This window comes from Antrostomus carolinensis, unplaced genomic scaffold, assembly GCF_000700745.2.
Source record: "Antrostomus carolinensis isolate BGI_N321 unplaced genomic scaffold, ASM70074v2 scaffold29088, whole genome shotgun sequence".
NCBI lineage: Eukaryota > Metazoa > Chordata > Aves > Caprimulgiformes > Caprimulgidae > Antrostomus > Antrostomus carolinensis.
The window spans coordinates 1-10083 of NW_010335450.1; the positions used below are offsets into that span (position 1 = coordinate 1).

Consider the following 10083-nt stretch of genomic DNA (forward strand, 5'->3'; position numbering starts at 1 on the left):
TTTTTTTTCTTCTTGGGAAAACTCTATTGAATTCTTCCATATTCCTTGGGGATGTTTTGAAATGAACAAAATGGCAAGTGAGCATTAAACTGGGAACATACTGCTCCTTTCACTTGTAATCTCCTTCAGAAGAATTTAGATCTGCAGTATGCAAAGCTTGTTTACTACTGCTCTCTCACTAAATTCCCAATGGGCAAGGGAACAATGGACTTATCCACAATCTTCCACTAACTGTGTGGGCTTTGTAGAAAAGCAGAGATAATGCATTTATTAGTAGAAGCTATAACAATAGCATAAATAAGAAAAATTAAAAATATAATAATTGCAGCTATGGAAGGCTTGTAGAAAAATGGAGCTGCTATCTGGTAACCAATCTGCAAAGGAAGATAAATGAGACTCTAATGTACAAACATTCTGGACAGCTATGGTAGATATCCTCATACCATTTACTGGGTGTGTGGGGGGGAAGAAATTGAATCATGACATTATCTTAATACTGTAACTCCGGACTAGATGCAGCTAGCTTAGTCTGGAACTGTCTGCTGCTTCCCAGCACTTGGCTGCTGGCAGCCACTAAAGCTGATCTTGCTTCCTAGGCTCATTCTTGCCTAACGTCAGAGCAAAGCTGCTCAAAATGATGGGGAAATCTGAACTCATGCTGCTAGATAGCTGGGCAAAGCATGTCTCATTCTGCTCTGCTTTCTCACTTGGTCAGTGAAGCTGCACGATAATGGCTGTGAGAAGGGGCTCAAGCCTGTGATGGTTGACAGAGAAGATGCTAGTCCGGGTGGAGAGAAAACAAGACTAAAGACAGAGGTGTTTAGGAATCATTGCAAAGCAGCAGAATTTTGAGCTGCTTTTGAGGAAGCAAATTTTGAACTGCTAACTCAGAGTGTATATACACCAACATGACTTCTGGGTTTTAAAGCCATGGGCTGTAATTCAGGCTAGAGCTTTTGAGAACTATCTTTCCCTGTTGTCCTAGAAGACTCCATAGACTGTACCTCATTGAAGACTGTCAGTTAAATTCAGTGAAAACTGTTGTACTTCATTTCTTTCTCATATAAAATATGTACAGACTCTTCACAAAAATAGCCCTCCCATTTCTTTAATTATCTCAGTGTTGTGGGTTCTTTCTGTAGCCAAAAGATAAGCTCTTCAGGAAAAAACTATCTAAGGTTTTGATAACTGATTTTGGGGAAAAACAGGAAAGAATGCCTGGCTATCACACACAGCATGGGACATACTAAACATGACAGTGTTCTCATTTACTGCACAGATGTTTCACTTATGTAAAAGAAATGTACATTTTATTCCCACTGTAAATAAGAACCAAGAATAGTGGTCTTTTGAAGAGACAACAATGTTGTTTTCCTACTAGCCTGAGATAAAGGCATCTTGCCTAAGGCACACAAAAGTTATTTCTAAATGCAAACAAAGCAACTGGAAAAGGTACCTCTCATTTTCCAGAAGATTGCATTATTGCTAAATTCACTTTATTACATATGTTAGACCTTTCATACCTCAGTATTTTTTATAAAAATTGGAGTGCTTTACCAGGAGAGATATCTGATGGAATAGGGCTGATTTCTCCAATTAACATCTTTTGATGTAGTTGCTTGATATTAAAAGGTTCCACCGTGAAGGGTAATGTGCCGGTTAGCATAGCAAACATGCTTACACCTCTGTCAAAGAAAAAGACAAATATCAGAACTCCATGTAATGAAAATAATATTTTTTTTTTAAATTCCGCAAACCTATGAGTCAGGTTTCAGAGATTTGCCTTCAGTACCAAGAACAAGGTTATAAATTACCTCCAAGCAGCAATTTGTACCGAATACACATCTTACGCCTTTTTTTCTTTGTGTAAAGGCCATTTTATCTAGAAAAGAATGTCGTGGGAAGTGTGTATGAAATAGACTGTACAGTGAGTGACAGGAAAGTCTACAGTGTTGAAAGTGGAAACCTGCTGTTTATTTTTAAAATAAGCTCATTGGAGTGTCAGTGTAGTGTACCCAGCCCATCAGAATAAAGCATTTCGGTCTGGAGGCTGAGTGACAACACAGAGCTGGGACTGATGCGATAGATCCTGTTCCAAATAGTAATTCAGTTCTTCTTGCTTTGCTCAGATTGCTAAATTAGGTGTGACTTATGCCTAGAAGGCATTCGTTTGGTAACAGCTTGCTGTTGGCAAAGACTTAAAACTTTAACTCTTGCGAAAGACTAACAGTTTGCTAGGAGTGATCAGCAAACTTTGTGAAGGTTTGCCATTCGGTTTGGAGAAGTACCAATATTTGGAAAACTTGCTTAGCTGTCCCGAGTTTGCGAACGGGAAGGTTTCCTTGAACACTCTCCATGGTACTTCCTTACTTACAGCTGAGCTGTGCCACCACAACTGCACTTCCCGTCATCATCCATCCTTTGATTGAGCTCAATGGAGACAGTCATTTTAGGAATTCGGGAATTTTTAGGAATTTAATTGATCTGGTTGGTACGTTAATGCAGATGTTGATGATGTTATCTGTGAAATAAACCTGTTTGTGGTGTTCACAATTATGGTCTTTTTTTAACGTTTTCAAATTAAAAACCATTAAAAGATGATGGCACCATTGAAAAACCATGAGAAGATGGTGGCATCTTTTTCTAAATGTTGCACTGGATTGCATTTGAACCAGTGACCTATAAATAAATGCTTTTTATTACTCTTGACTTGGACTTACCTTGTCTCACTTTAACCATCTAAAACCTAGGTTTCAGTAGTTATCAATGGAAAGAGACAGGCTTCTCCAAGAGAGTTTCATCACAGCTATGTTAAACAGCTATTTTAGGCTACAGTTAAGTGTCTCAGGAGATGAGCTATCTCTTGGCACTGACAATAACAGGGCACTAACTGCCTGGTATAACCCAGATGCCTGGTTGTTAAGTGACTAAATTTAGGTGAGATTAATCTCTTCTCACTTTACCAAACCTTCTGATAAATCTAATCCTTGAATGTAACGCTTTCCAAAACTTTTCTGATGAATCCTTTGAGTAAAAAAACCCCAGAGGAACAAAGGAAATACACTGCAATAAAACAACACTGAGTTGACTGAAGTAGCAAGGATATTTGTTCTATAATATGTAATAGCACGTGGATAAAATGTAGCTGAGTTGAAGCAAGTGAAGGGCCCCTGAATATTCTCTGATGAGGGCGAGTAACATGCAGTGTAAATGGATCTCTAATGTTATTGCAACATTAAATACATTTTTCTTTTCAACACTGCAAACACTACCATGCACTTTAAATTGCTGGTGATGATATACATGATTGGTGCTTTAAAATGGCAATAGTTCTTTTCATCAGCCTACTAGATGGGGAAATCCCCAAGGTACAGGACTTTGGGGAATGGATGGAGCTGCCATCCTAAAATTTCTTTAAAATCTTACGTACAAATTGTAGCTAGTTAATAGTAATGCACTTAGTAGTTAATTGTAGATGGAATCTGATGGTATGCTAAACTTTAAAGTTTATTAGCTATAACAGACTATTTCTCCTCTATCCAACTGAACTGTTTGGATTTGTTTGAATACAGCAGCTGTTTCCTCAGTTCAGTTGGTACATGAAAGCTAATCACTTTCCAGTCTTCCAAAGAATCTTTAAAATCTTATGCACAAAAGTCATGATTAGGCAAAACAGGCGCTGTGTTCAGTGGTGCCTCATAGGAGCCTTAGCTGAACTGCAGTTGAAGCTGGTTGGTTTTCTGAATGTGCTTCTGTCTGAATATGGCTTTCTAGTTCCTGTTGTAATGAATCCTTGTCAGTCCTGCTGCATGAAGTCAGTATTTCTCCACTACACTGAAATCTGTTGATTCCAGGGTCCAGTTGATCTGTAACCCTTTAATTATTTTGTGACAATAGAAGTAACTTATTTTTCTAATCAATATATTATTCCATCAGAATCCCCTTTTTCACTGTGCAAATGTGAACACTTTATATTTAAATTGTGTTTTGTGCCTCAGATGCAGAATATGTCTATATTAAAAACCAAGGGCTACATATAAATTTTATATAGACTGTTATGTGATGGATATTAACAGAGTGAGCTCAGTAAATGGTTCTAAGGTTACTGTTTTGCCTTCATTCAGACATCTGAAATGTGAAGTAAGTATAATCCTATTTAAGTACCGACAGCATCCTCTAGACCTGATTCATCTGTGTTATGTCTACATAAATTCAGACTAGCACTCCTGAAATCCAGACTTACACTGAAGTAATTTGGTACAATTTGTCCCTTCATCCTTAAATTTGTGTACTGTTCGTGTCCTTTAAATTTAGAGGAAGCTGAGATATAGCATCATAGTTAGGTCAAAACCCTAATATACGGTATGTCTGCCAGAAGCAGGTCTTGAGAGGAATAATGTACATTTTATATTTGTATGCGTATAAATCCTCTTTCTCTTTTGAGCATATAGTAATACTGAGCTTCTCCTTTAGACATTTAAATCGGATGCCTATAGGTAGGCACCAGCAACCTTGTAGATCAAACTAAAACAAACTTTGTCCTCTGTAGATACAGAGTTTAGTAAAGACTGCTGAGAACTCCTCGAGGAGACTTCATATTCTTGCAGCTGGACAAGTGAGTCGGACATCCCAGTTCAGAGCAGCTCAGTACATCCAGGCCTCCTATTCCTTCTGGCAGGTGTCCAGAATGAGGTGGTTTGGGTTTGGATCAAATGCAGTGTTGTGTGTTGAACAGAAGTAAAACATTACGATCCATTGTATCAGTACAGTTGTGGGGTGGCATGGGAGGTGACATTTCTAAGACAAAAAGTCCAATTACTCTTACAGACCTTGTGACCTGTTTGAAATCCACAGGCTTTTATCATTAGCTTCATTAGCTGGATTTTGACCCTACCACTTAGTTAGTTAAGATACCGCAGGAAATTATTTTTACAATTGTAAATAGGTGGGAAGAGTCTGGACAAAAGTGCATTTGACCAGCCACTGGCTTTTTAAATCTTAATACTCTAGATTAAGATTTGTCTTAGTCTATATTATTCAGCCTCAACTTCGATGCCCTGAATCATACCTCCTAGAAATGAGCTTAAAAAATGTATTCTACGTGGAACATTCAGACCTGGGCATACGTTCACTATCAAAACAGCTGAGAAGCTGATATGTGGGCATGTATACACATAGATAAACATGAACTGCCTTTGGACAAATGATGGGCATGGAGAACCACTCTGCTATCCAGATATGTGAAGATCAAAAGATTTAAAAAAAAAAGGATTTAATATACTGTAATTTTCCCAGCTCCATCTAGAAACTGTCAAAAAAGTAAAGAAAATCTAAACTTGACTGCTAGAATTGCAATCTACAAATGCAATTGAGAAGTCTGAGATAATTTAGGTGAAAAATTACTTTTCTGATGGCACCTTCTGCATTCTTGGTTATTATAAGAGACATACCCTATCGATGTAATGAACACAGAAAATGGAGTCCATTCAGGTTTGTGCTACCTATGAAGTAAATAGCTCCACTTTTTTTATCATAATCTGGTATAAAGGGCCTAGCCAAGGTACAAATGAAGGTCTCATAACTCAGGTGTAACCATGCCTTTAGTCTGTGTGTCCTTGTGACTCAGTTTTCTTGTTTAGATTTCTTCTTTTGGCAAAATATGCCTTAGACAGAAAATGCTCATTTGTCAGCCCAGGGCTTCCAAGGAGCTACACTGATTTTAACAGAACTTACCCGGATATCATCTGAACCTCTGTGCCAGAAGGACAGGAGGATTCATTTGAGGGGGTTGGTGTGTACAAGTTCTTTCTCTGTCTCTTCTGGATCTAGTAGCCTAATTTTGTTTTTTCTGCTGTGTTTTTCGATGGGTATATGTTTCAAGATACAGTTTTCACACTGATAAGTTGATTTTTTTCTGGCAACCCTTCTCTGATTTATCTCTGCTTTCCTCACTGATGCCTTAAAGCAGAGTACCACCAACCCATTTGTATCAGAGCCTTGTCTAAACCATTTAGTGCTGAGAGTGTTTTGGTAAGAATATTTTTAGATCTACTTACATGGACCAGACATCCACTTTTGGACTGTATTTCCTATGAGCAAGGAGTTCTGGGGCAGCATAAGCTGAGCTTCCCCACTGGGTATGTAACAGCTCCTGGGAGAGACCCTCAAATTTTGCAGTATTGCTCAGTCCAAAATCTGACAGTCTCAAAAACAAACACAAAGAAGTTTTAGTGTCTTCTCAAAATAGTTTCACTTTACCAATTGGCTGAAGATAGGATGAAAGATAAAAACAGCAGCTGGCTTTTAGCAGCTTAGAGATCTCAGCTGTGGATGCTAATTTGGGTTCAAATAAATGTGGCATGAATTAGTGGGGGGTTATCAGTGAAGTTACCCCTTGCTTGGTTGATTTTGGTTTAAGTACTTTAGTTTGCCTCAGTTGCCTGCGTGCTAGTCTAAGAGGGCAGCTACACAGCTGCATTAGCGTGGCTTAATGAGCTACGGCATACGCCTCAGCTGGATGTGCTTTAGCCCGTTGTAAACGTGGGGTAAAATGTGCTAACTTAAGCCTTTTTCTCTGTATGCGTGTGCATGTGTGCAAGGGGGAGGGAAGAGAAAGGTGTGATTGTAAAGGACTGGCTGGCTATAAAACAGGGGTGAAGAGTTGGTGCCTTTTTTCTTCGAGGTGTTAAGCTTTTAAAAGTTTGGGAAACACTGGGTTAAACATGTGGCGTCTCTAAAAGTGAGCTTCCCTTGTGGGGATTTTTCTGTGTGGTTTCCATAGAAGAAAATTAATGTTTTAACTTAGCTGTGTTAACTGCCTGGTGCAAATTCCCTCATTTTTATACATGTTCGCTTCACAACTCTAGCAAGGTTTCTTTTAGTGACAAAACCAGTCTTTAAAAGAAAAAAATAACCGTACCAAATGATGAGGTTTCTAGTTGGAGTAATGACTCAACAGAAGCTAATGTGTTCATACCTGCATTTCACCCCAGAAGATTTATTTCTTTGTCCACAAATCACTTCTGCTAGGAACAGCTTTCTACACATAAAAGCTTTAATTGTTTCTTGCTTCTCCAGCAATACACAAGGGAAAACAATAGGCAAAATTGTTTTCTTTGTTCTCTTGAAAATATGTTTTAGTTAAAGCTCAAACAAACAAGCTGTTAAGTTATACTTCATAACTTTTATTTATTCTAAGAGCTCAAGTATGTTTATTGAATAATCACAAGCTCACTCATAAAATGTGCTGTTTAAATGGTAGCTGAACTGTCACTGAAAGCCACACAAAATAAAAAGCTGAAAACAAGATTCACAGGCAACGTACACCTACCAACAATTTTGATGTTGTTGTTCTCATCAAGAAGAAAATTATCAATTTTTAGGTCCCTGACATGAAGACAGAAAGCAAACTTTAAGATGCCTGGTGTCCCAGCTAACCATTTGCAGATAGTTTTTAGCAAAGTTTAATTGAAATAATAACAATAGTTCTGCACAGCTCTGCTCTTACAATTGTAACAAGATCCTTATTCCTTCCTAAAGTTTTGAGTTGGGAAAATGGAAGATTTCTGTATTTCAGGGAATATTTTATGATTATATATTCTAAATAGACCATTCATTTTAGGAATCATCCATTCTACTGATGTTTTTTTTTTAAAAAAAATCAACATTTATTTATTCTTTTGAGTAAAAAAGAAAGTTGTGTGTACTTGGACCCAGAGTGGTTTTGTCTTTATTTGAAGTACCAAGCACTGCTGAGTATTTCTCCTTTCTTTCTGGATAAATCGTGCCTGAGAGATATGAAGGATGAGAAAAGAACTGGAAAGTAGGATCTTGTGTACCAAAGCTGGGTTGGGGACAGATACCCTGAAGGTGGAGACATCTCCGAAGTGATGTTTATGTAAACAGAGTCAACCAGTATCAGCCGCCCCCGCAGGAGGATGTAATTCAGAGCTGCAGGAAAAATGCTCTTAGTTGGCTCAGCACTGACTTGCTTATTGTGGGAACATTTATATCCTTACAAATTCAAACCAAAAGCCAGAATATTGCTCCACCGTGGGGAGCACCCGAAGTGGCGGCTGAAATCTTTTGCAGCGCAGGGGAATCCTCAGCCAGTGTAATTTGGGTGTTGGGAGGCGGTCCAGGAGCCTGTGGTGCTTTGCAGACTCCCATCACGGCCTCCCGCGTGCTGCTGGGGGCTTCCCTTGGCTCTGAGGGGGGCACGGGGGCACAGAGCAAGTTCCCGGAGCGGCTCCGAGTATGTGAATTTCCCTCCCACCCTCTCTGAAGTCATGAAGCGCTTTCATCAGCCCAAAGACCTTGGAGAGTACAGGAGGACAAAGCAGAAGAAGGGATGGGAACAAGGACAGGAGCAAGGAGCAAGGGCTGGGAGGATCAGTGCTGCACAAACAGCACTGCGCTGCTGCGGGGAATTAAGTCTGGGGGTGTACCTGGTGGTTCCAATGGGTGGTTTTATGGGAGCATCCTTTTATCTCCGTGGTTCTGGATGGGACAGCATTGTACTCAAAACCCTCTGCTGCCCCAGGCTGAGAATGGGATGGAGATGGTTTTAATGATAACTTTTTAATCAGATTTAATTTGAATAGCATGTTTTCCAGTGTGGCAAATAAGCCAGTGCCCAAAAGCTGGGAGGTAGATTTAAGATGACTTTGTTCATAACCTATCCCTGTGACATAACCCTATGCACTAAAACCATGTGGTTTAAAAGTAGATGTGTTTCAGGCCACTGCAAACCTGACATTTCTATTGGATTTAGCACCCCACAGTACACTCTGGTGACTTTTACTACACTACAGTTAAATAATGTCACACTGGATTGCCACAACTGCTGTTCTATAGGCTGAGCGGAGTGCTCACACGGTTACTAAAAATTTATGCTTTCTCGCCTGAAAAACCTGATAATGGTCACTATTAAAGTTTACATAGTGTCAAAAGTTATCTTGCATCAAGGATACATCTTGTTCTTTTTTTCCAGAGGAAACTTGCCCAGAAATGTTGTAAGTTTAAGCAACATCACAAATTTTTTCTCATTCCTATGGGGACTTCAGAGAAAGTGCCTAGAGGGCACCTTGTGATGCTTCTCCAGGTCTTTGGTCCAGTAGTGATTCAAAAGGATATATGGCATTTTTGTATCGTAGAAGGGAAAATATCCAGGAAAAATTAGGAACTGTACATACAAGCAAATTACTGTCACTTAGCAAGCACCAGCTTTAGGAGTTGGTAGCCGACTGTGTGCATGTGCTAGCCCAATCCACTTCTGAGCAAAAATAAATTAAATTAGTAAATTCCTAAGCTCATCACTTGGGAATGAGACCTTGCAATAACCAGGCACCTCCATTCAAGTAAAATAAAGGACTCCTGGGCATAGACCCAAGCATGTGCACACAATTATCCATCACCTAGTGTGATTCTACCAGCACCCTTCCCATGGAGCAGCAGCTGTTCCCAACAGGCAGCTTGGGAACCCTTCTTTCCTTGTGTTAAAGCTGTGCAAAAAGTTGAGCTTTGCTCAGTCCTTAGATGGGAAAATCAGATTGACTTTGTGAGGTAACTTTCTTTTTTCTGTGCTCATCTTTCTGGAAAAATTGATGCCTTCTTTTCAGAAGAGGATACACCCACAATTATCCTCGTCAGTTTAACCTCCTCAGTGAGTTGCTATAAATCCCTGCAGCTGGAGCTGAGCAGGGAAGTCCTTCCAGATCCTTCCCAGTCTGCCTCTGGTATGAGGTCAAGGCCACAGCTCTGAATCTCAAAGATAGCAGCAGGTCACAAATTGAGGTACTGCTGACTGAGCCTATGCTCTCAACCTAGCAAGGCAGCTGGGCTCTTGCAGGGCCATGCAACTTCATAAATCCTATGACAAGGTGCTTGAGAGCCAGGGAAGAATTTTACTTTGGTTAGGGGAGTTTGATAGTAAAGCAAGTATCTGGAGGAGCTCACACCACTTTGTAGCTGGCTACTCTCAGGGTGTCCAACAAAATTATCTTTCTCGCAAAGCTTTCCCAGCAAAACATTACCAGCAGAAGATAAAAGTAGGGGAAGAAGTCAGGCTACTCCCTTACTCAG

At 39.7% G+C, this 10083-nt stretch overlaps 1 protein-coding gene across 1 annotated transcript in view; it reads right to left on the reverse strand.

Annotated features, from left to right (window-relative positions):
• Positions 1 to 1534: 1534 nt before the first annotated feature.
• LOC104530078 (hormonally up-regulated neu tumor-associated kinase homolog A) overlaps positions 1535 to 10083 on the reverse strand; it is an 11170-nt gene continuing 2621 nt past the window's right edge. Inside the window, exons 3-5 of the mRNA XM_010174560.1 lie at positions 7331 to 7386; positions 6057 to 6195; positions 1535 to 1685 (exon numbers count right to left, since the gene is read on the reverse strand). Coding sequence (XP_010172862.1) covers positions 1535 to 1685; positions 6057 to 6195; positions 7331 to 7386 — 346 coding nt within the window. The remainder of the gene's footprint in view (positions 1686 to 6056; positions 6196 to 7330; positions 7387 to 10083) is intronic.